The sequence below is a fragment of the Alligator mississippiensis genome, chromosome 3, assembly GCF_030867095.1.
Source record: "Alligator mississippiensis isolate rAllMis1 chromosome 3, rAllMis1, whole genome shotgun sequence".
NCBI lineage: Eukaryota > Metazoa > Chordata > Crocodylia > Alligatoridae > Alligator > Alligator mississippiensis.
Window position 1 is genome coordinate 88,537,932 of NC_081826.1, and position 27,918 is coordinate 88,565,849.

Consider the following 27,918-nt stretch of genomic DNA (forward strand, 5'->3'; position numbering starts at 1 on the left):
ATTGCCTATAGGAACAATACATATTCACAGAAGTTTAGGGCTGGAAAGGATCTTGTGAGATCCTAAGGTTCAGCCCACCTGCTCTAGGCAGGAAAGACTGCTGGGGTAAAATACCCCAGCAAGGTGTGTGTCCAGGCTCCTTTTGAAGAACTCCAGAGTAGGTGCCTGCACCACCACCACCACTGGGAGACTATTCCAGAGTCTGGTCACAGGAACAGTGAAGAAGTTTTTCCTTGTATCCATATAATATATCAATATGAAATATGGGAGAGGTCTGATCTGAGGTACCAGACGAAGCTTGTGAACGGTGCGATGGTCGGGCGGATGGATCGTTCCACAGGAGCGTGGGGGGGCTCCCCACATGCTTGGTGGTGAACCTGGAAGTGGACCAGAAGTACTTCTGGTCTAGTTCTGGGTCTGCTGGGGAGTGCACTGAGGGACCCCCTGGCTTGGTGATTGGCGTGGTGGGACCATGGGTGACCCCCAGACCCAGGAGGCACCAGTCATCAGGCTGGAGGGGTTGGAGGGTGGGGTGGGCACCTGCTTGCTCCCTGGTGGACCCAGGAGTGGACTGGAAGTGCTTCTGGTCCACCTCCGGGTCTGCTGCTGACCACGCTGGGGGACACCCCCTCCCCCCCCCCGCATGCTCCCGTGGGATGCTCCATCTGCCCCAGCCTCTCAGCATTCAGGATGAATACCATTCATCCTGGTACCTTGAGATATATGGAAAAAACACTTAAAGCTGTGTCTATGTCTGAATCGTTGAATCTTTCCGAATCTCTCCAGATCTATTCAGAGGGTTCCAATTCTATTCAGAGAGATTAAAGGGTTTTGTGATTCGATTTGGATTCGGCCACTGAATTGGGCCAAAGCTTTGCACAGCCCTAGTAGTAATCAATGGCTCGATGTCTAGTTGGCAGCCAGTATCAAGTAGAGTGCCCCAGGGGTCAGTCCTGGGGCTGATATTGCTTCTGTAAGATAAATATATATTTTTCAGATGTACCAAATGTCATTCAGTTGAAGAAAGTATTAAGACTTTATTAAGTAGAGTCAAATGGAACAAATTTCAAAATGTTTGCTGATTTGATTTCTGATAAGTTATATTAATTCTTATTTTAAGGAAGCATATCGCTAGTTCTATCAGGTGTGATGATGAAGTTTGAGTGACAAAGCGGTACTCTTTGAATTAGAAGCCACAGCAAACGGTTATATGGCTCATCTTATTTCTCACCTTGCACACGAAAGGGACAACATGTCAAGCTTGATAGACCTACAGTTTGACCTCACTCTCAATTTGCAGTGACACAATGCAAGATAAAAATAAAGTGAGTTGTGAACCACCTGCATACCAGTTAATATTCTAGATTCTATTGTATCAGAATGGAAAGGTACCAATTGATGGAATTGCCCAGGAGAGACTTGCACCAATTTATACTAATAAATGCGGTGATATGCTGAAGCTCAGGTTTTCTTACCTGTTACAGTTTTCTTACTCATGTTGCTCACGGAAAAATTTCATAGATTTCATAGACATTTGGGCTGGAAGGGACCCTGGAGGATCATCGAGTCCAGCCCCCTGCCCCAGGGGCAAGAAGTCAGCAGGGATCATAGGATCCCAGCAAGATAAGCATCCAAATGTGTCTTGAAAGTGTTCAAAGTGGGTGCTTGAACCGCCTCCGGTGGCAGTGTATTCCAAACCTTGGGGGCTCGGACAGTGAAGAAGTTGTTTCTCATGTCCAGCCTGAATCAATCACAGTGGAGTTTGTGACTGTTCGATCTTGTCATCCCTTGGGGGGGCTCTGGTGAACAGACGTTCCCCCAGATCCTGATGAGCACCCCTGATAAACTTACAGGTGGGCACCAGATCACCCCTGAGCCTGGGCTTTTCCAGGCTGAATAGCCCCATGGCTCTCAGCCTCTCATCATAAGGTCTGTTTTCCTGACCTCTGATCATGCACGTGGCTCTCCTCTGCACCCTCTCAAGCTTCTCTACATCCTTTTTGAATTGTGGACCCCAAAACTGGACGCGGTACTCCAGCTGTGGCCTCACCAAGGCCGAGTACAGCAGGAAAATGATGTCCCGGGATTTGCTTGAGACGCATCTATGGATGCAAGCTGCTATGGATGCACACTGAAGGCTCATGTTCATTTTGTGGTCAACCATGACCCCCGTGCCCCTTTCATCTGTAGTGCTAACCAGCGTAGCACTACCAAGCCTATAAGCACGCTGCAGATTTTTTTTTCTCCCAAGGTGGAGAACCTTGCATTTTTCGGTGTTGAACACCATCAGGTTCTTGTCCACTCATTTCATGAGTCTGTCCAGATCCGCCTGGATCACTCTCCTATCTTCGGGTGTGGATGCTTTACCCCAGAGTTTGGTGGTGTTGGTGAACTTGGCCGGTCCGTTTCTGACACTGATGTCCACATCATTGATGAAGATGTTAAATAGTATAGGCCCTAGGACAGAGCCTTGAGGGACCCCACTGGTCACAGCGCACCACGACGATTGGCTCCTGTCCACCACCACCCTCTGGGTCCTGCTGCGGAGCCAGTTTCCCAGCCAGCGGATCGTGGTGAATTGTTTAAATCTGCTCTGATTGCAGGAAAAATATCGTGACAAATTCTTTCCTGCTATTATTGCCAAACTAAATTGAAGCTGAATGACCATTACCAGGATCCATACATTCCTTAACTGATATGGCAGTTTTTAGGTAGGAGGTTACAGGCTGCAGAGATTTTTTTAGGAAGATACTTATTTACTTTAGAGAGAAGTTACAGGTAGTTAGCCATGTTAGTCTGAAGTCAGACAGAAGGCATGGCAAGATTTCACCTTAGGGCCCCTCTAACACATCCAGGTAAAGGTGCAGTGGGATTTAAAGTGTGATCCATGCAGTCATGCCTTCTGCCATGCCATATGTGCATGGCAGGAGGTGAGATTGTGGGATCTAGCATCAGATACTACATACCTTATTGCCCATACAGGGGAGCTTGGGATCACCATCCTGGGCTTCCCCTGCACTGGCAAATACCAAGCTCCTGCAGCTGAGTGTGCAGCAGCTGGTGGGACCCTTGGTCCTGGCAGTACCCCATAGCTTCTGGGACTGAGTCCTGCAGCTGGCGGGACTCTCGGACCTGACTGTATTCGGAGCGCAGTTGCTCAGCCGAGGCAGCTGTGGGACTCCTAGTCCTGGCTGTGTGGATGCACCCCTGTAACTAGGAGCTCCATCAGCTGACCGGGCTCCTGGCCACAGGGGAAGACCCTGCTACTTATGTATGTTTAAAGCTGGATGGAAATGAGCTATAATTTTATTACATATTTTCTTACTTTATAGCTTGATGGACCTTTTTATGGCATGGTTAATTTTCATGTGCAACTGGTCTAAACTAATCATGCCATTAACTGGTTAATTGCGTAATACATGTAACATGTAGAGGGGGCGCTGACTAACTGGTAATCTCTGTGTTTTCTCTAAAAAGAAGTTAAATATCGACTTGAAAAGTTGGAGGTAAAGAATGCTGAAAGAAGTGAACCCTGTTTTGAAGTAATTCGTGGAAAAGGAAACAGTGAAGCCTATGCTCTATTTCTTACTGCCCATCATTTTTTCTCATGCAGAATGATTACTACTCTATAGTGCACTTCTTATCTCCAGTCTCCATACACGGTTTTAATCAGTTTTCCAAAAGGTGTAACATTTTCACTGTTGGTGCTTTCCTTTTTGTTCCTTTTCGGTGCAACTGTTTGTTATTGCCAGTTTTCAAGTATCCTCATTCCATTTGTGAACAGCATGCAGTTATCAAGCTCTGTAGATTTTGAATTGGTTGGTCTGAACAAGCTTTGTGAAAATACAACACAGTGATGTACCCTAACCTCACTTAATAAATACTTTAAATATTTTTATCAATCTAGAAATGAGAGTTCTTCATATTGGAGAAATCTTTAAAAAAATAAAATATAGTTAAAAAGGCTGTATGCTGAAGACCCAATCAGTAGCTTAAACAAAAAGGAAAAAGCACGAAAATTGGGGTTATTTTGGCTTTGTTTTTTTGCCGTTGTCATTTAAAATGCATTTTAATTTTTGTTAAATGAATTTGCAATTCAAGAAATTAAGACTTTACGCAACTGATGTTTATCAGTCTTAGTCTTTTACAAACAAAAACTCTTCCCACTACCTACCCTATGCCCCTCCTTTTTTGAGGTAGCTGAGGCAGAAATGGCTTCCTCTTTGGGCACTTCAGGAAAGGGAAGCTGGATACTGAGGGACTTTTTCTTAGCAAAGCATGTTTAAATCTAAATTACTTGACTTGCCACTTTTGTTTGCTTATTTTGTTTCAATTTTATTTTAACTTATGGACTTACAGTAGTCGAAAGTAGCTTGACATTATTTTCTTTCAGTTTTAGCTTTCCTTTACAGATGATTTGTTTTATCTAGGACAGTAGTCTTTTTAGATTCAGGGCATGCCTCTACAACCCTTTAATTTGTTAGCATCCCAGTTGAGAAACAGTATTTGTACTGGCTTTAGCTTACCTCAGAGGTTCTCAAGTGAAGGGCTGTTGCCATTGCCACAGGCAGGTGGAAGTGCCATGTGTGCCTCATGCACAGCCCCGCGTGCCTCTGTTTCTGGGAAGAAAATGGGGGAGGGGAGGGTCAGACTAGGAAAGACTGTGGCAGGATTGGGGTGCTTCTGCCTGCTTTAGGTTTATCAGATAACCCTAATGCAGGTAGGAGCGCACACTCATGCTGCAGCTCCCCCTGAACTGGCTGTGCATGAGGCTCATGGGGCAGCTCCACGTAGTTGTGGTGACACCTGTGCTGTGGTGTCACTGAAAGGGTCTTGTGCAGGGATGGACAATTCTTTGAACTGGAGGACCACTTAAGGAGTTTTGGTGAGCCATTGGGGGGCCAGGTCAGCACTGCCTCCCCCTGCCTCCTGGCCTGCAACAGTTCACCACAGATCTGTAAGTGGCCCTGCCATGGGCTTTGGTCCCACCCCTGTGCTGTCACCACCTAGCAATTCCCAGCCCCAGGGTCTCCATGAAAACTGGCCCGGGAACTGTGCTTGGGGCAAGTGTGTGTTTGGCTGGCCAGATAAGATGGGGCTGCAGGCAGGCAGGGAGCAGCACATGGGAGCAGGATGAGCACACAGGCCTGGTCTGGGATCACAGGGTGCTGACACATGGGGCTGGGGCCTGGAGCAGAGCCACGACTTGCTCCTGGCATGCCCCTCCCTGCGGAAATGGTGCCTGTTGAAGGGATGTGTGGGTAGCGGCTTGTGGCTGTACCCTGGGTCCCAGCCCCACCTGCCCTTCCCAGGTGCTCCTCCCTGCCAACCCGCAGCCCCATCCTGTCTGCCTGGCTGAGCATGCCCTGGCCATAGGGGTCCTGGGCCAGTCTCCATGGAGGCTCTGCCTGCTCTGTCCAGTGCCTTTGGTGGGTGCAGGGAGGAGGGGCCAGGGTGCTTGGGCAATGGGGTCGGGTCTGACGGCAGTGGTAACACTAGCAGTAGCAGTCCAGCCACTGCGCCACCCTAGCCCCATTGCTACGTGCCCAGGGTGGTAGGACTGGCCACATGCACTGTGGCTTGTGCTGTCCTTCCCACCACACCTGGGCCAGATGGGGCTGAGGGATCCACTGCAGGCTGGATAAAATCCTTTGGTAGGCTGGATCTGGCTCATGGGCAGTATTTTGCTCACCCCAATCTTGTGGCACCCTGATTGAGAACCACAGGTATAGAGGAATGCTGCTCTATAGTCTAAGAAACAGATTCATTCTGTGTTCATATTTGTTTTTTATGTATATAATAATATAGTATATGAGTGAATTATATAGAAAATTAGCTTTTACTTGGCATAGCTGTGATCTCATTTTGAATGGTATTTTAAAAAAACTAAACCTCTGTACATTTTAATATATTTATTACAAAAGGCATAAACAGAAGGTCTGATATAGAAATAAAGATATAGCAAAGATTCTGTAAATGCTTTCATCTGGCATAACGTACATACATCATATGCAATGTTTTAGGATTGTATTGTTCAAGGAAGGGGCTAATTTTTGGCTGCATCTTAAAATATTCTTTTGAATTTATCTCCAGTTGTTAATGGCCCTATAAAATGAATTTTATTCCATTAATGTGGAAATTTGGCATGGGTAATTGTGTTTATTTTATCTCTGTGATTATCATAAAATGTAGCTGTTTTTCAGAAAGATGTGTTATTACATTTTTGTTTGTATTTTTCTTTTGTTTAGGATGGATTAGATGCCTTGGTATATGATTTGGATTTTCCTGCCTTAAGAAAAAACAAAAATATTGACAACTTCTTAAACAGATGTAAGTACTTGATATTTCTATAAACTTATAAATATAAACAGAGCTTTTAATAAAACAGGACCCAGCTTTGTTAAGTAGATAGTGATTTTGGGTCCCTCAAGTGATTGGGTGCTGTTTAATACTTTAAAAAGTGCTTGAATTTCCCTTTTTCCCCCTAATTTCCCCCTTCCCCAGTTCTTGTGAGTGCTGTAGTTTCTCATCTTTTACTCTGTGCCCTTCTGGCAGTAGTGGGGCAGCCTTTGCCACTTCGTAGCTGGAGGAGCTGCAAGAGACTTAAACAATTCCTTTCCTTCCTCTCTTTTCCACACCCAGAAACTGAGCATACTGCATGCCCAGAAGGAAGGAATTAGGTTCTGGTCTACAGACGAGAATTTGAAATATTAACAATAGTATTTATTAAATGCGGTTATAACATGACTGAGGTCCCAGGGGTGGCTGTGATGCCCCCTGGTGGCCATGCAGTTCATGCCCCACTCTGCCTATCTGGGTATTCTCCCTTTTCTCCTTCCTGCCATGCCTTAATTGGAATAATTTGATTACTGAAAAGGAGGTTGCCCCGAGTCCTACAGTGAGCCCTCTTTGGTTATGTATCCAGTGGGTCCCTCTTGGACCCCTCTGGTCAGAATCTAGCTGCTGTTAAGTGGGTCCTTCTGGCCTCCAAGGTACCTGATGCCTTAGGGACTATTTGTGACCTCCAGCTGCTCCCATAGTCATACCTATATCTCTCAGATGTCACTCCAGATTCATGCACCAGCTTGTACGGGCTTCAGCCCTTATAGCTTCATCCTGCTAGTTACTCCTTTGCTGTAGATTGCCAGCCTAGGCCCACTTCCTCTGGCCTGGCTTTCAGTTCTTAGCCTTGTCCAGCCCTTGGCTCACTTAGCTTGGGCCCTTGGCCCCTGGCCCTGTTCCCCCTTTTCTGGGCCTCTGCCCCTTTTGGGCTCTGACCCTTAGCCGCCTTGGCCTCAGGCTACCTCTGCTGCCTGTGTAGTTTTAAGTCTTGGCTCTTTTGTCCTTTGCCTGCTTGTTGTGAGCCCTAGCCCTCTGGTCCTTGACCCTGAGCCAGGCTGCTTGCCCCTTCAGCCCTTAGTCTTGTTCTGACTCCGGGCTAGGGTGCCTAATGCTGAGTGCCCTACCAGGCACCTCTCCATGGCCTCCAGATCTTCCCTGTAGCCATAACCTGGTCATCTGGTATAAACTTAAATGGAAGCATATATACACTGGCTATAACCAAACTCTAAGCCCGCTGGCTGTATAACAAACCTCATTGACTTGGGCCAGAGCTCTTTGCAAGCCCTAGTTCCTTACTTGCCACTCCCAGGTATAACAGGATCCTGGCCAGATTCAGCTACAGCCCTCTTCCTGAAGAGTTCTTTCCCCTGCAGCTTGCTGGGCCAGACTGACTGCTTTGGCTTGGGCCCTGGGCTTATGTCTTTCAAGCCCTGCCCACTTCTGGTCAGGTGACTTGCTGGCCCTGCAAAGCTGTGTCTATTTAATCTTCTGCGTTGTTGGTCTAGCTCAGGGGCAGGCAATTATTTGGGCCCATGGGCCACAGGCAGTTCTGGGGAGTTGCTACATGTCGGTCAGCAGCCTCCCCTTTGTTCCCCCCAAACAGCCCAGAGCTCACTTGCCCTGTGGCTCCTCTCTGCCAACAGTGCACAGCCCCATATCTGACCCCAGCCCACCCCGCACTTGCTCAGGATTTCGCCCAGCTGGAGCAGACCAGCCAGAACCTGCATAAATTCCTAGATTCATAGATGTAGGGTCAGAAGGGACCTAAGTAGATCATCAAGTCCGACCCCCTGCCCTGGGCAGGAGAGTGTACTGGGCTCTCATGACCCCAGCTAGTTAATTATCAAGCCTCTTCTTAAAGACCCTGAAGGTAGGAGCTAGCACCACTTCCCTTGCAAGTTGGTTCCAGATCCAAGCTGCCTTGACTGAAGTAGTGCCTTCTAATGTCCAGCCTGAAATGCGCAGCCCCAAGCCTGGCCCACCCCATGCCTGCTCTGGGCCATCTGCCTGCATTTTGAGCAGTGGCAGCAGCTGGCAGAAGCCGCTGCTGGGCACGGAGGAAAAACGGCCCCTCCCCATCACCACTGCAAGGCCTTTCTTGCTGCAACCATCTGCAGCTCCTCTCTGCTGCTGTCACTGCTGTCTCCAGGCTGTCCAGTGGCAGTGCAGAGGAACTGCAGGGCAGCTTGGGCATGGGCTCTGGGTGGCTGCAGCAAGAAGGGTGTGGCAGTGGCAAAAGGGAGGGGTCACCTTTCCCTCATGCTGAGCAGCAGCTTCTGCTCAGCTGCCATCATTGCTACTGCTGCTCAGTCTGGAGTGGGTATGGGACGGGTCTGTCATGGGTTCCAGCATATCTGGAGCGGGTGCAGGGCGAGCCAGTGTTGGGCCTGTACACGTGGGTCCCTGCCAGTACCATGAGGCTGGGGCCAGCAGCGGCAGTAGCTGGATGGAGCAACTGCTGCATTGGCTGCTTAGAAAGGCATTCCAGCTGCGGAGCTGCCCCAGCCCCACTGCTTGCCCAGGGGACGGCTGGACAGCACTGGGCTAGGTGGGACCTGGGGACCTGCCATGGGGTTGGACAGTCTTTCTCTGCAGGCTGGATCCAGCCCATGGTCTAGCTGCTGCAGCAGTGCCTCTGCTGCCCATGCAGATCTCTGAGCCCTGGCTGCCCATTCCCCTGCAGTCAGTTCATCAAGGCAGTGGTTCCCTGCATCTGGGGGACTCTCTGCAGTTGCTTTCTCCTTAAAGTAATGTGGAGGCCCTGGATCACTCTTACAGCTGTGCAGTTAATAAGTAGGCCATTTGTGAGATAAATAAAGCCATTTCTCTAAACCAAACTTCCAACTTCCCATTTATTACGTTGTTAATATTTGAATTCTCCCCCCAACCCCTCCCATCAGACCATCATAAACTTAACTAATAAAATTTCCAAAATGAGAACATATAACTTTGATAAGCTACAATAGAGTCTACATTAGTAGGTTATTGATGCATTGTTTATATAGATTAATAATGTAAAAAGTCTCTTGCTTTTTAACTCTAAGAAGAGTGCAGGTAGTCTGCCTCTTGCTGTTGGTATATTCTTCATGTGTCTAGTGTTAATTGGAGATGTTTTCTTCACCGTTTTGCTGATTGCACTAGTTTATTTTTTCCTTTAGGTGGACAGAAAAGAAGTAAATGAAATTGTTAAGCAAATTTTCATCAAGAATACAAAAAAGGTTGAGTACTGAAAAGGGGGTACTAAAACAACAAAAAGAATATAAACTAATATTAAAATCTAATGCATATTCGGTACTTGAATGACACCTTTGTATGATTTGATTGTAGTGCTGCAGGTCAGTCTTGGCATCTGCTATGTTTTGGGGAAAAAAAACTTTAAAGTGTAAATTCTTAACTTATCGTGACCTTTTTACAGCTTTTACAACAAATAGCTAGATTTCCATCTTTATCAATAAAACCGGTTTGGTTTTTTTTGGAGGGGGGTGGAGTTGATTGACAGGAGTCATGGTTCTTATAACTTCCACATATGAAAATGTTTAATTTTAAACCTTCAATTTATTTTGCTTAGGCAGAAGCCAGACATGATAATGGACAGTTAAAGCAGTTCTGCTAAGATGCTTGCAAGCTGTCAAATTAAATCTTGGGCTATAGAGGAACTCAAGAGAGCTCAAGTACTATAAATTTGGATAACGGCTTTTCACAGGGTAACAAGAGGTTGTGAGCTCTGGATTAGCTGTTACTGTGAAATGAATTGGCAAGCATTTGGACATAATATTTTGAAATATTTTAAACCATTAGTTAAATATTGTTTACATTATTAAATAAGCAGCAGTTTGATTAAAATTATATAATTCATGTCTTAATTATACTGTAAACTTCGATTTTGCTTTTCCTCAGTGTGTATAGTCCATTGCTTCTCAAATAGTTTTAACATAAACAGACTACTAGCCCTAATAATGAATAATTAATTTAAAGATTTTGTGGTATAAAGAGTTCCTATTAGATTTAGTTGAGGATTTGTTTTTATGTAGACTGGTTGCTGAGCTGCTCAAGATAAAGTGTTCTATTTAACTTCCTACAGTTTTTAAACAATGCTTGAGTTAGTATAACCTTGTTACCATGCACATATTGTATACTCTGTTTTCACCACACTTTCTTTGAGAGCACTTTATTAGAGTGTTGGAGAAGAAAATCTCTTTATTGGAGAAGAAAATCTTAGTCAAGTAAGACATTGCAGCAAATACCGATAATGTAATTTTAATTTAAAAATGTGCTCACCACCTGCCCCCTTTTGTATTTGTAAGAAGAAAATGAAATAATTACATTTGAAATCTTAATTAAAGAATCAACACGCATATGCATAAAATATAACCATAAAATATAACCTTAAGTAACATGAAGGTGAAGGAAAATGTAACTAAGGCAAAGGAATTCACAATTTTAAAACATATTGCAATGCACTTGGGTGATCTTCAGAGCAAGTAGTGAATTTAAGGGTACAATTCTGGTTTGGCCCATAATGGCTTGTTCTAGATAGGGGGAAATTATAACTGCTCCTTACTCTTTCCTGTAGAAAACATTTACAAATTTGTGCAGTGTTCTTTAATTCAAACATGATACTATTATTGTACAACCCTAAAATGAAGTTATTGACTAGAAAAAAAAATGAAGCTCGTTTACTAACCTTAGCAGTCCATGCTTAGAGAAGTGCAAAAAAAATTAGGCTTCAAAAAATTGACAATTGTAACAAAGCTAAATTATCTACCAGTACATAGTTTCTTTTGGCATTTTTATTTCAAATGTGTGCGTGGCTTCTGCAAATAGGAAATGCATCTTGAGATAAAATGAAAAAGATGATTCCTTAAATTTGTTTGCCCAAGTAAACTCAAATACTTTATATAAGTATTTGAGGGCAGCATTATCCTGTGGGTATGTATGTACTTTACTATGTAAAGTGGGCTACTGGTCAGCTAAGGATCACTTTTTCTGATGCTGGAAAGCCACTAAGCTGGAACTACAGTTGTCTTCCAGTTTCATTAATGTCCAGGGTGCTCAGGCAGGACTCTGTCAAAATGACCAAGACAATTTTGGTACCAACACATGAAGAGTCTCTCTATCAATGGCCTGTAGTTTTCTTCCCACTCAGAGTTAATATTGCAGAGAAACAATCTAATCTGCCACTTAGGTATCATGGTGTAGATGCTAGCTGACTGACCTCAGTAGACAGACAGATTCCATTAACACAAACTTTTTGGTAGCAATAAAATTGATCTTGGAAGGTTAATGTCCTCAAGAAAGAAGACGGCTTACTTTGGTAGAAGGTTAGGCACAGGCTTGTAAGATTTATATCATGCTAACAAGTCAGTTTCCTTGGTCAGGATAATCGGTACCCTCTGTGCTTCTCCGCTGTTGAGGATGTCAGAGTCTGTGGATGTTCTTGTATAGACACAGAAATTAATCCAACACAGGGAATTTTAACAGAGCTAGAAAGAAGAATTACTATAAACTGGTTAAGTGTCAGGCAACTTGCTGTGCTATGGATTTATGGCAGGGGCAGGCAATTATTTTGGGTGGAGGGCTGCTTACTGAGTTTTGGCAAGCCATCAAGGGCTGCATGACAGGCAGCCAGGGGTAGATAACTATTAATTTTCTAAATTTTTTAGGGGCCACATGGGCCGGATAGAATGGCCTGGCGGGCTGCATTTTGCCCACCCCTGAATTATGGCCTTTTCTCCATGAATAACCTGTTATGTCATCATCATGGTAGAAAACATGAGCCTCTGTCAACAACTTAAGGTGTCAGGATAATAGTCTCAGCAAATGGAAGCTCGTTGTTGATAAGCTAAGTGGAGCAAAATATCCAGCCCCTGAACTTTGTATTCAGGAATGGAGAGACAAAGTTAGTCTAAAGCTGGGCAGAAAGCAGAGCAGGGCATTATTTTTAAGACTCATTGTTTTCAGAAAGGCATAAGCTTTCATAAGTTACAGCTTCCCCTGTAGAGAGCAGGGGGACTAAATAAAAAGGAATGAAGTAATTTAAATACAATGAGAGAAAAGCTATGGTTAAGTAGAAAAAAGTGAGATTAGGAGGAGCAGTCTTCTTCCAGAAGTGTTTTCAGTTTCTCTTGGGAAAAATTATTTCCATCACATGCAACATCTGCAAGAATCCCTCCTGTTCTATCATGAGAAAAAAACAAGGATTCCATTTTTACTTTCTTTTTTGACTGCAGGAAAAATTATAGAACAATTCTTCCATTGCCAAGAACTCTGGATTTCCTCTGGGTTTCTCTTGCAAATCGTGGTTGCACACCTAGCACATGTATCCATGAAAAGATCTTGAGGCTCCCCATAGTGCTGTGGCACCTTGGTTGAGAATCACTGTCTTAGACTTAGACTGGACATTAGGAAGAACTTCTTCACAGCTAGAGTGGCCAAGGTCTGGAATGGTCTCCCAAGGGAGGTGGTGCTCTCCCCTACCCTGGGGGTCTTCAAGAGGAGGCTGGATATGCATCTAGCTGGGGTCATCTAGACTCAGCACTCTTTCCTGCCTATGCAGGGGGTCAGACTCGATGATCTATTGAGGTCCCTTCCGACCCTAACATCTATGAATCTAGACCAAAGAAGAGTAAGCAAAGGAATCGCATCCAGATATTAAACAGCTTTTAATAGTTCTAGCCATTAACAGACATAATCATACTTGCAATTCTGTAGTTCGTAGATTGTAGTTCATTAGAATCAATTTAATGCATTGTTTCTTCTTGTAAATCATGTTTACATTAGAAAATCAAGGCAAAAGAATATATAAATATAACTGCTTGAACCAATGTGTGTTAGTATAAGAGTTCTAATCAACTTCTTACTGAAATTTGCTTACATTCTTCCTTTGCTTTACCTGGTTCATGTTGATGTGAAACATAATTTCTGTATGTTGCTTTTGTTCCCAGATGGCATATAGTCTAAGTAGGCATGTAATAATCATTTGCCATCAGTCTATCCAGTCCTTTAAAAATCTAGATTACAGTAATCACATGTTCTCCTTCCACAGTACTTCTTAAACCAGAATGGAACATTTACAATACTATTTTGAAACAAAATGGGATTAATGTTAATGGTTTATTAAAATGGGGCTTCGAGTTGCTTTTTTCATGTAGAAATACTAAAATGTGAAGTTTTTCCATGTAATCTCATGCTAGTATTGTCCGATATGGATTAAAATAGCCATCTTTAATCTATGACCACATTTGGAATTGGAATATCTGACCACTGGGAGTTTTATAAATTATTGTAGTTTATAGAACAACAGATTTATATAAATAATTACAGTGATTCCCACCGCATGTTTTAAATTAAAATTACTTTTTTTCAAGTATATTAAATACTTTGTTTAGTTTAGCGTTTTTTAATTGCTTAAATATATCTTACTTGTATATTGCATTAATTTCTCAAATCTATTGCATGGTCTTTTAAAGTTAACCTTTTATGTTCTCTATACAAACAGGTTACTCTTGATGCAGAGTTTCTGCAAATTTTCAGATAGTTAAGTTCTAAATGAGAGTTTTCCCTTGTTCGATCCTGCTGTGAAGTTGTTGTGGTTTGTTTGACGTTTCGTAGTCACCATAATGGTGAGAGCGAAATCACAGTTTCAACATGGAGATTTTATTAAGAAAACTGGTTGTGACAGAAGTCTTGCTTCTTCCCAGTTCTAAATAAGCAGATGTTGCAAGACTAGTTACCCAAATCAATTTAAATGCAACTGATCCATATTATCCAATATACTGTATTTGAAAGAGATATTTTCCAGAAAAAAACAAAGTTCCTTTCTAAAGTTTCTAAGCATGTAGCTCTGCAGTATCCTGTATATAAAAATAATGAAGGTACCAGTGAATTGTTCAGCATGTTATTCTATGCAGTTGTTTATAAATTATTTTTTTTTATACAGATAAAGACACAGTAAATAAAATGAGAGATTTGCGTATGAAAGCTGAAGATTATGAAGTGGTGAAGGTGATTGGTAGAGGTGCATTTGGGGAAGTTCAACTGGTAGGTTATATATCAGTGTACATATAGGATTGGGTTTTATTTAAAGCTGTTCAGTGCTACTTATATTTACTTTTCAATACACAATTTGAGAGGCAAAAGTAACTTCGTGCTCAATGGATTGTAAGAAAGTAATGCTTTTTTATGAGAGAGTATGTTTTCCAGGATCTTGTATTTTAGTATACTTGTGCACAAATCCAAACCCTGTCAACATTCAAAATAGGGCTGAATGTTCATTTTCTTTGTTAAGTGATGTTAGTCCTTGCCTGTGTAACTCTGGGACTTTGAAAGGCAAATCTTTAGGCTTGTCATGAGTTTAGACCAGTTAAGGAGCTGCCCACATGGTTTGAAGACAGAATTTGCTTCAGTAACTTGTGGGATGAAGTGGACAGGAGGATGAGTTAGCAGCTTGACTGGCTCATTGCTTTGAGTAATTAATGGAAATAATCTAAAATACAAGAGTATATGTGTATACTTCTGAGCTCTTCAAAATATTTAAAGTTTTATTTTTCAATTATTTTACAGAAAATAATTGATTCAAATCAAGTGTGCTCAATCTATGGCCTGCAGGCCAGATCTGGCCCATGGCACACTTGTCATCTGGCCCACGGGGCTCTCTCCTAGGTCTGGAAATGTTGACAGTGGGGGATTGGTGGCACTGCTCCCCTGCTGTCAAATTTCCAGACCTGTGAGGAGTCCCGGACACTGTGCCTCAGAACTAATACCCAATCCTGGTGCGTGGGGGAGGTAGTGCTGGGACCAGTCTCAGCAAATGGGGGCAATGCTAGTGCATGGGGAGAGGAGGAGGAGGGGGTACTAGACCCACAGAGAATGGGTAGGGGCCACCACTAGGTTCAAATAATATTGTAACCATTGTGTACATGGACTTTGCTTATCATATTCTTACCAAATGTTGCTCCAATCTTAGGACTAATGTTTGTATTGTAGTTTAAAAAGTGCAACTTCTGCGTAATTCAGGTCAGAAGGGTAACTTATTTTTTCCAAAGAAGAACAAAAACTTATGAAAAACACTGAATAAATTGAAAATAATCAAAGTAGAAAAATTTAGCAACTTTTATAGATTTTTACTGATGGAGAGCATGAAACTTAATGTTTAGTCTATATCTTAAATTTAACCTTTATTTTTAAAGGTAAGGCATAAATCTTCAAGGAAGGTGTATGCTATGAAGCTCCTGAGCAAGTTTGAGATGATAAAAAGATCAGATTCTGCCTTCTTCTGGGAGGAAAGGGATATTATGGCTTTTACTAATAGCCCCTGGGTTGTTCAGGTATGGTTATACTGCTGCTAAAATGTCAAATTGCAGGGTGGCTTGCTTTATCATTGCATACATCATAATGTAACCAGGGAACAAGATATACTTTTATTAGGTGCTTTTTTTTGTAATTTTTTTTCCAAAGGTGGCCTTTCAGCTAAAAGGGGTATTACAGAAGAATTTTTTGTAACAGTGCTCTACCTGGCTTGGCAAGAATTCTTTGGGACTGCCTAGTATGTGTGACAATTATTCACATTGGCATTTAAAAAAATAAAAAAACAAACCTCCCATCTCCCCTTCCCCCACTCCCCAACTAGTTGAATGAATTTCTACTTCTGTTTTCTGTAGTAAATGTGTTCAGCTGCAACCTTTGCCCAACAGTGCCTTCCCTTGTCTGTCTTCAGTGTTGTACCTCAAATTGGTGGTGAGAAAGATAAATGCTTAACTGTAACAAGCTCAAGTGTGAGCTTCTCAAGCATTACTGCCTTTGGAAATATAAGAAGTGAGTCCTGCAAAAACATGTACACAAACTTGTTTAGTGTGCATTAGTTTTTATGTAGTTGGGGCCTGAATGATGAAACCTTCTGGATAATTAATCATAATCTGGATCTGGAATATTTAAACCTCCCCTGCATGATATTGGAAAGATACTACTGTAGCTTCCCAAATAATGATTATCTAGAAAGGTATTTGTATGTTTTTTTCAAACAAGGTCTGAAGTGAAGAGCCATTAATCCATTGGTACCACTTGCCTTGAGTATTCCCCTGACAACAGGGATAGAGAAAATATTATTATTATTTTTTTAACAATTAAAATGCACTTTTTAGTTAGTAAACAGTTTGCCACAGGAATACTGAAATTGCAGAAGTGTCACAAGGACAGTACAGAATATTAAGAAAAAATGTATAGGTATTTTTTGCATTGCATCTGTCCAGTTTGCATGGGATTAAAATGCAGAGCCACCTCTTTGATTTTTTGGTATATTTGTTTAAAAAAAAGTTTCAATGTTTCTGTACAATAAATATGATAATCCTAATGATGCAATAGGCAAAAATTTCTTAGACGTTCTTCAGCACAGGTAATCTGATTTGAAAGTTTGTCCAACTCTATCTCAACTATACCTGGTCCAATAAAAGAGGTAATCCTAAGAAATCCCTTGCCTCTTGCATAATTTCTGGACCATCATTTCTATAATATTATACTTATGCTACCAATCTTAAAGATAAATTATAGAAAAATATGCATTCAAAGAGAAAGTTGGCAGATATTTTGAGGTATGGTATTTCTTCTCTTACAAATTTGTTAACTAATAACGTTGCCCATCTCAGTTACTTTGTGATTACTTTTGCAGGTAAACAGTCTTTTGAGGATGAGTTTAAGACTTGTTGAGCTAGCTTCTCTATTTCAATCTATCCCATTTTAAGTCCCTTTAACAGGGGAATGGGTAGAATATCTGTCAATTACTTTTCAATATGTCAAGTAATTTGTGCCAAGATTCATTGGATTAATGCAGTTGAGTGGGGGAGGGGGGGTTGAAGTTAGGTTTTAAAGAGAAATAGATCATTCATTGACTTTTTTATTTTATAGTTATTTTATGCATTCCAAGATGACCATTACCTGTACATGGTGATGGAATACATGCCTGGTGGGGACCTTGTGAATTTAATGAGCAACTATGATGTTCCTGAGAAGTGGGCAAGATTTTATACGGCAGAAGTTGTTCTTGCATTGGATGCTATTCATTCTATGGGCTTTATTCACAGGTATGTATATAAATAATATAATTAAAATAAAGCTGTCTGATCTTTACATTGTCAGACTTTTTAAGAGCATGTCTAAGAACTAGTTAGGGTATGGCTAGACGAACTAGTTGATACAAGATAAATCAGCTGCTTTACTAATTTTCATATTATTACCTGATGGTAAATAGAAGCTAAACCAGCCCTGTTAGGCTCAAATCACCTCTCACAAAATGCTGTTCTTAGCTTTCTTTCATTTCTGGACTATAGAAAAATAATAGAGCATTGCAAAGAACTTGAAAAGGCCATGATAGGTCAGAACACTTTAGGCACTATGAATTTCTATTTGAAATCTGAGTTTAACCTCTGAATAATATATAGGTGTTTGTATATCTAAGTGTGGCACCTTTTAAAAGCGTCTTATGGCATTTTGGTTGAAGACAACTGAGCTAAACCCATAGTAACTGCTGTCGGTGACAGTATGGTAAAATACTACAGTTTCACTTTGATACTCTGTAAAGTAAAAATGTGCGTTTGGGCAGTGGAACAGCTGTGTAGTAAATTTCATGTCCACTTTTACCTCAGGGTGATTAGATCCACTGCCAGTACTCTTGGTCTTCTTTAAAATTGCTGCTGGTATTCTCACTTAGGCCGTGTATAGACAAAATGATGGGCATGTGTGCACAACACTTTAAAGTGGGCTAAATGCTTTTGCACTGCTTTTAATGGTGTTGGTGTTTGCAGGCATTGGTGATGTATTGCACATTAATTCCAGGCAGCGTAATGCACCTTAAATGATTTGGGGTGCAAGGAACTAAAACTCCTCTGAGGAGTTTGTTTGCTGCCCCTACAGCCACAGAGCAAAGTGCTGGACTCCGTGCAGCTCAGGGGCTCTGCAGGAAGCCTTGCAGCAGCTCGGGAAGGCAGGCTCTGCCTGAGAAAAGTGGCAAGCCTTACTTGTGAAGACGCGATGAATGTAATGAGTTACCAGTTTCTTTAAGGGTGTGTTGATAGGTGGTTCAGTATTTGTGTGTGCGCTCACTGAACTTGATTCTCCGCTGTTTGTGGTTGCATTGTGTGCTGGGGCCATGCTTGTGCCCTGAGCAACAGAAATGCTCTTCAATGTTTTTTTTTTATCCCCTTTGTTTAGTGGTCATATGCTTATTAAACATTATTCAAACTCTATTTTTAATACAAATCTGCTCGGAATACAACATTATTAATTTCCTTATGAGTTTTTTTTTTCTGTGACATTTTACCTTGGTGTAGTAGTTTCTGTTTCATGGATGACTGTGCATTTTCTCAATACCCACATGAGATGAGGTAACAGATAAGGAGCAGAAACGCAGAGAGGTTAAGATTTAAATTATCCTCTTGTGGATATGACATCCAGCCTTTTCTTTAGAGTGGGTGTCATGTCTTCATATAAAACTTCTTATTTTGTTCCGTAAGTGCACAGTATCCTATTTTCTGGAGTTTAATTGGCTGTAAAGACATCTTTTATATCATGGGCAATGGGTGAGACGGGCTATGAGAGATTCCTTTTGATCAAGGCAGTTTGAAATGGGCATAGCATTTATTTTGTGGTACAACAGGAAAAGAGCTTTTATGGTCTTCCATGATTGAGGGGCTCATTGGTTTTGGCAAGGGCATAGTGAGTTTGTTGAGTGAGCAGGAGGGGGAGCATGGGGATATGCTGACCACAGTAGCTTTGGGAATTGGTGGGAAGAGGGAGGGTGGTGGCAGGGTAGCATTTGGGGAACATGGGTGAGGGAAAGGGAAGGAGGGCTTGACTTAATTTTTCCCAGGCAGTGGCGTTAGCAGTAGCCCTAAAGCCTGGCTTCCTAGGAGTTAACCTTGGTGTCCCATTCATTCCTTTGCCCCCTCCCCACTTCGGGGGGTGGCAGGGAGTCACCATGCTGGTTGCTCAACCCCCTTACCCCAATATGTTTGGTGCAGTTCTTCCTCTGGCATGGCAGATTCCCCTTGCCTGGGGAGGGGGTGGGGGAGTAGTGATTCTGGCACCTCCTCAGAGTCATTGTCTGGGGCTGGTACTAGACTCACCCTGCCTGTGTCACACTATTGGGTTCTGAGCCTGAACGGCATTTCCTAAGAGAAAACTCTCCAAGACTGAATGAAATGGATTGTAATGCAAGGATTATTTAGTCTGTGGAGTTTGGGTTCAAACAATTTTACCCAGAGTAATCCAGACTGGTTTTTTGTTTTTGTTTTTTTCTTTTTCAGTATAGTACTTTAGCAAAAAAGACTATTGCTATATGCTTCCTCTTCTGTCTTTAAGAAAAAAATTGGAATAGCCTAAGAAAATGTGTATAGTGTATGAGAGTTTGAAAAAAATGGAACAGGGCTTTATTTTGCTAATGCCCAGTCTTTTCTTGCCATGTCACATTGGAAGCATAGGTGGCTTTGCTGCTTATAGCAAATTCAATTACTTTATCAAATATTATGCACTTTTTTTCTTCCTTTCAGAGATGTGAAGCCTGATAATATGCTGCTAGATAAGGCTGGTCATTTAAAACTAGCAGATTTTGGTACTTGTATGAAGATGAACAAGGTAAATTATACTTTAATTTTGAATTTAGCTTTGTCACTTGAAGAAAGCATATGCTGAAAATTGTTCTTTGCCTTCCATTATTTATTTCTCTATGTGGGTAGAATTTTTTTCCAAGATGCTTATCATGGTTTTATTTCAGCACCTTGTAGCTGTTAAACTTAACCTCACAGTATTCCTATGAAATAAGCAGAAACAAATATAGCAGTTTTATAGTTGGGTTATGAAGACACAGAGGAAATACTACACAAAAAATTTGTGGTGTCATGAGAAACAAATCCCAGGTCTCTGGATTCCTGGTACTTGCCTTAATTACAAGGTCGTCGGTCAGATGCGTACAAATTTCACCAGTGTGGAAAGTGGAAAAATTAGTTGTTGAGCTGGACATCAGGATTTCAGTAGCACAGGCACTAGTGATATTCATATCTTGGATTTCCTACTGGTTAAGGAGAAATTGCTATTCATGCTGAAAGCTCTTTCAGACTGAAGCTGCAGTCTGAACTAGTCACAATAACAGTGAGGCAAAAAAAAAGATGTATGTGTAGATGTATGTGTGTGTGTGTGCGCGCGCGCGCATGAGTGCGCACACACATGCTCCCCTCTCCCTCTACTTCTCCCTCTACCGTTCTGTGTGTGTGTATTTTTTTTCTCTGTTATTGTAACTAGTTCAGACTGTAGCTTTAGCTTGAGACGTTCTTGTGTGTGCATATATACGTACCTACCTACCTACCTGAAGAAGAAAATATGTATGTGCACAAGAACTTTGGGGGGGAAAAAAAGACCAAGGTATCTTAAATATACTGTTTTTTGTTCGTTTGTTTTTCAAGTGTGAAATTGAAATTCTTCTCTTCTAAATTCTTTATTTTCTAAGCTCTTTAGCTTAGACCAGGGGTGGGCAGAGTCTAGCCCGTGCCAGATTGGGCCCACAATGGACACCATTTTCCAGCAGCCCCTGTGGCAGCAGCTCCTTCTAGCTGCTGCTCCTGGACCCAGCCCTGCTTCCTGGGCACTTCAGCCCATCTGTCTCACCCACCACTGGGGGCAGGACCCATGTGGGTAGGGTGTGTGGCTGGGATGGGGCTGTCTGGGGGTGAGACCAGAAGGCAGGGCTGAGGAGACCCCGGGATCTTGGGGTGGGGGCAGAGCCATGATCTACTGCCCACACTCCCCTTCGACGGGCACGGGTTCTGTGGGCAGGAGCTGCTGGGAAACGGAGTCCAACCACCAGCTGGATCTGTCATTTTGTCCACTCATGGCTTAGACTACAGAGTAAACTCTTATCTGCCTCTGGGGATTAAGTTTCTCAGTAGGACAGAATGGAAATACTCTGATCTCTTTCTGAACCTTCCCCTAAGAAAGCAGTATTATTAACAACTAGTTTTATCCCTTTCTAAAAATGAAGAGAAAGAAAGCCCCTTGCACCCATATCTTAATGATTCTTTTTTTCTTTGTCACGTTTCTCAGTGGTTATTCCTGTTTACCTTAAGGAAACAACTGTATGGATGGGCATGACAGAACATAACGAGAGTTAATTGTACACCTAGTGCAAGATACCAAGACAGGAGAAAGCATATTTTAAATATGTGAGAAAATACTTTTGGCAGAAGTGGATTTCTGCAGAACATTACGTGTCTAAGGATGCATTTTGCACTCCAGTGCAAAGTCCATGGGAATCTTTCCATGGACTAGAATAGTTCATGGATCAAAGCCAAAGTATAACATTCCTGTTGCTTGCTTTTCTTTTCTTTCTTTTTTAAAAGCTACGTCTAGCAGCCTAGTTAGAAACTGGGAAGAAAAAAATTGATTCCGCTGTAGTTTTCTCCTGTGTAAAGAAATAAGTGATTTGTGTTTGTCCTATAAACCGTGCAAAGAGCAGTATAAAAAGTGGCTAATTATACTTTGATGGAATTCTTTACATCTGCTAATATGCTACTCAGTGCTCTGAAGGACAGAAATAATATTGTTTCCGAGAGAGAGAATTCTGGGATTGTGCTATTGTCTCAACGATTACATGCTATTCTAGTTTTTGGTTATGGTGTTGGTGAAGTAAAAATAAACAAACTCTTTAAAATATTTTCTATATCTTTTTTCTGTGACAAACAGTCAGGGCCCAGGGTGCTACTTATTTGCCATACCTTTGCTCAGCAAAAAATATTTATAGTTAGCAGTTGGGTTAAAGAATCTCTTTTATTCTATTACAGTGGTTCTCGACATTTCTGGACTCAAGAGCACCCCTGGATAGACTCTAGGCACCTGTAGGAAAATGCTAGTTCTTAGTTTTCACTTTTTTTCTGTAGTCCAAAAAAAATCAGACCAGTTCTTCTACTGCAAAGAACTAAAAGACCACAGTTATGGATCTCTGTTTGAAATCTTTGGTTTATCTTGTGAATAATGTTTGCACCTAACAGTGCTAACTTTGTGTTGGCACCTCACAGCACCCTTGAAAGGATTTCAGGACACCCCAGGACACTGGCATCCTGGTTGGAAATCAGTGTTTTGTTGGAATATACTTGAGGCCACAAAAATATAAAATGATTCCCAAAGTAGTGTTTCAAATTAGGTAAACATTTGCTGTTCCATGAACAAATTGATTGGTTTATCAGACAATACCACATATATTAAAAATTGTATATCGTTAATCCTATGGGTGTAAAATGTAGGGCATACCTTCTAAATGCATTCTTAGACATTTGATGAAAAACTTTGTGAAACAGCCTTAATAAATAAATAAATGAGATATTCAACAACATCTCCTTAGAAAGCCAAATAAAACACCATGTGTACAAGCTCAAAAATATTAGCATGGATTGTCTTAGATAAATAGTTGGTTTTAGTGGAGTTTTTCAGTCATGAATTTGGTTCTGTGTATTAAACTTAATTTGCTTTTGTCAGGTGGCTTATTAGATAAACCTAAAATTGATGGACATGGATGTTAACGTTGAATTTTATTTCTGAACTGCAAGTACCAAGAAAAGAAAAAACAATTAAATTCAACTAATTTATCTTTGGCATAGGCAAGTCCTATAAATGTGATGCAGTGTCCAGAATACACATAATTTTAATGGGAAAAGATTGCACAAGCAATCCTTGAATATAGTGGAACTTGATAAAATATCATTTTTGAGATGACCAATAATTTTTTCCTTTTATTAAAAAGTCCTTTTTAAGAATACTGTGCCCTGTCCTGTGGAGTATAGAATTATCCCTTAGTTATATGACTAACTGGGATGGGCAAGTGGTTACTGATTTGAATCTTACATTCTATAACGGGTCAGTAACTTTTTCCCATGGGGCAAGGTGGGGAGGGGCAGAGAGAGTGCAGAATGGCTTGCCTTTGGTTGGCAGTAGGCAGGCTCTAGGACCTGACTGCTGGTGCTGTTTTTCTTTGCCCAGCTGTGGCATGGCATACGCTGGGAAGCCCTGGGTACTTCACTGTGGCATGGCACAGGCAGATTGCCCCCTCTCCAAAAGCTCTGGCGTTCAACTGTGCTAAACTGCTCCTAATTTCCTACAGCTTTTCCTACTTCATGACACAAGTAGCCATAAAACATGCCTTTTCCCCTTTATTCATTTTGGAGTTTTTCTACCAAGTATTTTAGTTATAGTATCATTTATGGCTTTTTGTGCTTTATTGTGGATTGTAAGCCCTTCTCCTCCCCCTCCCCCCCAACAGGAGTTTTTTCTTTTCCTAGCATTAAAACATAAATGGATCAGTAGAAGATATAGTATTTGTGCATTCAAAGATATATTTTAGTGATGAAACGCTCATTTCCATCTAGTATTTTCAGAGCAGCCATTGTTAAGGAAAGATGTAGAGGATGAATGGCTGCTTAAAACAGTGGTTCTCAACTTTTGGACCAGGACCCATTTGCAAACATCGATGGCCAGTCCCGATCTGCAGCCCCTTGCAGGCTGAAACTGCCATTCTGCAAGGGAAACGCCGCAGTTTTCCCACTTTTTTCTCCTTTAAAGGATAATCCATTTTTAAAGTTTCGCTTGTGACCCCTTCATATATTCTTGCAACCCACTTTTGGTTCATGACCCACAGGTTGAGAAACAGTGGCTTAAAATATTGTCCAATTCTTGTACTTGATATTTAGGCCCAGCTGTTTTTGTTTCTAACTGTAGGAAGGTATGGTACGATGTGATACAGCTGTTGGAACACCGGATTACATTTCCCCTGAAGTACTGAAATCCCAGGGTGGTGATGGTTACTATGGACGAGAATGCGACTGGTGGTCAGTTGGAGTTTTTTTGTATGAAATGCTTGTAGGTGAGTAACAAGATGATGAGAACTTCATAGAAGTACAGTTTTCTGTACCACCTATTTGGCTTTATATCCAAATCAAAATGTTATACTGCTGAAGTATTTTATTTTAAAACTCTAATAATTTTAAAACTCTACTGCCTTTGGTTACTGGAGTACAGCTTAAGCTGCATAGCGCAAGCCTATTTGGCAGTCAGGAAATTGCCTGACGTGTGGAGGTTAGGTAATCCTCCAAGCCCTGAAGCTAAAAGCCTTATTTTCCTAGCCTTTTTTTTACTTTTACAGCCATGACACACTGCTGTACAGCACAGACATGGGCAGGGAGTGGCTTAAGTGCTGGAATTATGAACAACAATGCAGGAGGCCTCAATCAGTTGTGAACTGTTGAGCCACTCTTGTTCTAGGCAGAGTTGACCACCACACCTTGGTTTAGTCTAAATGATGCCTTTAGTATTGAAGTAGACTTAGTGTGTTGCGGCCATGATAATCCCTGAGTGCTCAGAGAAAGAGCACTTTTTGTTGAAAAGCTTGCCCAATAGCTCTTCCAACAGCACAGTTGGCCCAATAAAAGATGACAAAAAATCTTTGCCTTTAGTATTGAAGTTAATAAGGTGTGGCAAATAGCTAGGGTGATTTGCATGATTTAAATAGCTGCCTTTATTGCCTGTTGGTGTCTTTAGTGACTTACTCTGTTCTTCCAAAACGTTAGTACTGTATGGTGGCACTGGACATGCATCAGTGGCATTTTTTAATGGCCTCTGTGATAATGCAGGGGCAGGCGATTATTTTGGCTGGAGGGGCACTTAATGAGTTTGATGAGCTGTCAAGGGCCGTATGGGTTGTCCACCTCTTGACAATTGTCCTGCCCCCCCAGTCACCATCTTGGGACTGGAAATTATCTCATAACCCTGACCTTTGCTACTGCAAGTTCTTCCCCTTGCTCCCCTGAAATGCTCCTTTTGGGAAAAGCTGGTTGCCATCTTGGAACCAGAAAAAAACCCACCACCAAATCATACATTAAAATCAAACACCTACTATAACATATTTTAATGTTATTACTAAAAATATTTTTGTCATGATTTGTATTTGCATAGTGTGTATAGAGATGATTGCATAACAACTCAAAAATAAAGTCTGAGTTTTATATATTGTGTATGGTAGTTGAGGGTGTGTATGTGGTGGAGTAGGGGGGTGTGTATGGTGGGATGTTGGGGGGGCAATAGGGTATGTTGAGGATTTGTGTATATGTTAGGGGGGTTATGGGGACAAGGTGTGGGAGTGTGGCTTTTGTGAGGTGTGAGGGATTGTGACAGGTTGTGTGGACCCTCCACATCCTCCCCTCTCATGGTGAACAGCCCCTGCCAGCAGCAGCAGAAGCACCAGCAGGCAGGGTGTGCTCATGTCTTGTGCAAGTGCTGCTGCCTGGTGGGGCATGGCTTTGGCCAGTGCTGCATGTGGGGGTGAGGAACAGTCTGATGGAGCCACCTCTATTGTGGGGGCTCCGCGTGGTATACATGCAGCTTCCACACTCGCGTGGCACTGGGCAAGCCCAAGGCACTGGAACCTACTGCCTTTGCTGCTCTCTGCTGCTTAGGTCCCAGGACTCTGCTAGAAGTGGGGGCTGGGAAGGAATCTGGCTCCAACACATGGGGCTTTCTCAGTGCCACGGGCTGCATGTGCACTGCGCAGAGCCCATGCAATAGAGCCAGCAAACCTGGGATGTGCTCCTTGCTGCAATGTGCAGTGTTGGCTGGATCCATGCTCTGCTGGGCAGCAGCACCTGTGCTGGGTATGAGGGCCCCTGCCTGCTCGTGCTCCTGTTGCTGTCATTGTGGGGGAGGGTGTGGGGGTCCCCACACCCCACCATTATCACTCATACCCACACCCTGCCCATCTGAGTTCTGTGTTCCTGCCACCCCCTTGGGCGTGGGCTCCATACTGCCACCAGCCACAGCCCCAAGCTCCCTGCTCCTGCTGCTTCCCTACCTAGTCCCCAGAGTGAGCAGAAGGCTGGGGAAGCCAAGCAGGTCCCCCGGCAGCTGCAGCAGTGGCTGCTGCAGCCCTACCTGGAAGCTGCTGCTGGCTGGCCTGGGCCCTTCCCCCAAGGGTGGGAGTGATGCATCTTTATTAGCTGTGTTGGGGGGAGGGAGGGTGGTGTATGTATGTGTTCCCCTTGCTCCCACCCCCATGGGTGGAAGGGCTGGGCGGGGTACTATTAATTGGCAGGTGCCGACAGGCTGTATTTTGCCTGTCCCCGTGTTAATGGTTAATGGCCAGTCAAGTTAAAGGGAGTGTTAGGAAGAATTCCTAATAGAATAGTTTAGAATTGGGAGCTCATAACCTCTGGTGATTTTCCCCACCCCCATTTCATATTAAGTCAATCATGCTGTGGATGACTTGTGGGGTTTTTTTTGCTCTGAAATGCAGCAAAGTGTCTATGGAGTTGGTGTGGTATGTTTTAATGTTTTCCATGGGACATTACCTTTGACAGTCTTATAAGATCTTAGCTTGCTTTGCTAACTAGCACAAATTTGACTCATTGAATTACTTGCTATTTTAGTATATTTGGTGTATTATTCAGGCGTACAATATAAAAATTACCAACAAACTGCACTTATTTGATTTTTTTTCCTTGGTTAAGGCTCCAAGGATTATTTTAATGGATAAATAACTAATTAAATTGATTTCTCTCTTGAAGTTCATGTACCTATTTAGATATTGTGCTGAATGCTGTTATCAGAAGAAAAAATTGAGTTAAAAAAAAAAAAAGTTGAGACCCTCATTAAAATATTGCCAGCCCAGTACTGGCTAATACAGGAATATTTTAAGCACCTGTACTTAAACACCCAAACAGTTTTGTTTTAATTTTGTATAATGGATCATCACAAAATATTGGACTTGCTAAATGGGATGCTTATAGTAAGAGCTAATTTGTATTGTGGTTTAAGATGCATCTAACTCAATAACATATGAACTATTTTATGTAACTATAACTAGGGGTATACCTAAATCACCGGGGGACTTACCAATTTTCTCAGGTTGATCACAGCATAAAGCTCTTATTCCATGGTTATTTTGCGGCAGCCCTGCCCATTAGTGCCGATTGGTAGACAGGCCCTGGGGGGGAGAAGGGAGAAGGGGCAGCCACCATCTTGACTGCTGGTTGCCCTTCATGGACCCCCAGCCTTGGTGCTGATTTGGTGGAGAGGCCTGGGGGCAGGGTAGGAGAGGGCAGAAGTCATCTACTCTGCCCTTCATGCCACCCTGCCAGCCAGCACCCTCCCCTCTTTGCAGCGAGGATCAGCATTTTATTTTTATTAAGTTTTTTGTTGATTTTTGCAGACAATCCCTAACTATAGCCACAGAAATATTTTTTCTTTTTGTTGGTAGTACTAGCCACTTGCCCTTTTACAAACTTCTTTATTATCAGAACTTATGTAGTTCTATAGAAGTTTTCTTGCGCTAACTTCTGAAGCAAATAAACAAGTAAATTGACGCTGAAAGATGTCATGGTCAGCTCAGTCACTAGTGAGATGAGTGAAGGAATTTCTGCAGTCAGGATCCAACAGCAAGAATACCATACTTTTAATGCACTAGCATTTGGATTTGGGAGTTGTTGGCAGATATATTTTTGTGTGTGTTTAACATACAATAATATAGTACACTAATTTATAGTTTGCAAGAATATA

General features: G+C 42.2%; 1 protein-coding gene across 2 annotated transcripts in view; it reads left to right on the forward strand.

The window, feature by feature from the left end:
- Positions 1-27,918, forward strand: part of ROCK1 (Rho associated coiled-coil containing protein kinase 1) — a 135,714-nt gene that overhangs the window by 41,643 nt on the left and 66,153 nt on the right. For both annotated transcript variants that reach the window (XM_006277187.4, XM_006277188.4), the window contains exons 2-7: positions 6,249-6,330; positions 14,282-14,382; positions 15,531-15,668; positions 17,242-17,417; positions 19,881-19,965; positions 24,091-24,235. In XM_006277187.4, the coding sequence (XP_006277249.2) occupies positions 6,249-6,330; positions 14,282-14,382; positions 15,531-15,668; positions 17,242-17,417; positions 19,881-19,965; positions 24,091-24,235 (727 nt within the window). The remainder of the gene's footprint in view (positions 1-6,248; positions 6,331-14,281; positions 14,383-15,530; positions 15,669-17,241; positions 17,418-19,880; positions 19,966-24,090; positions 24,236-27,918) is intronic.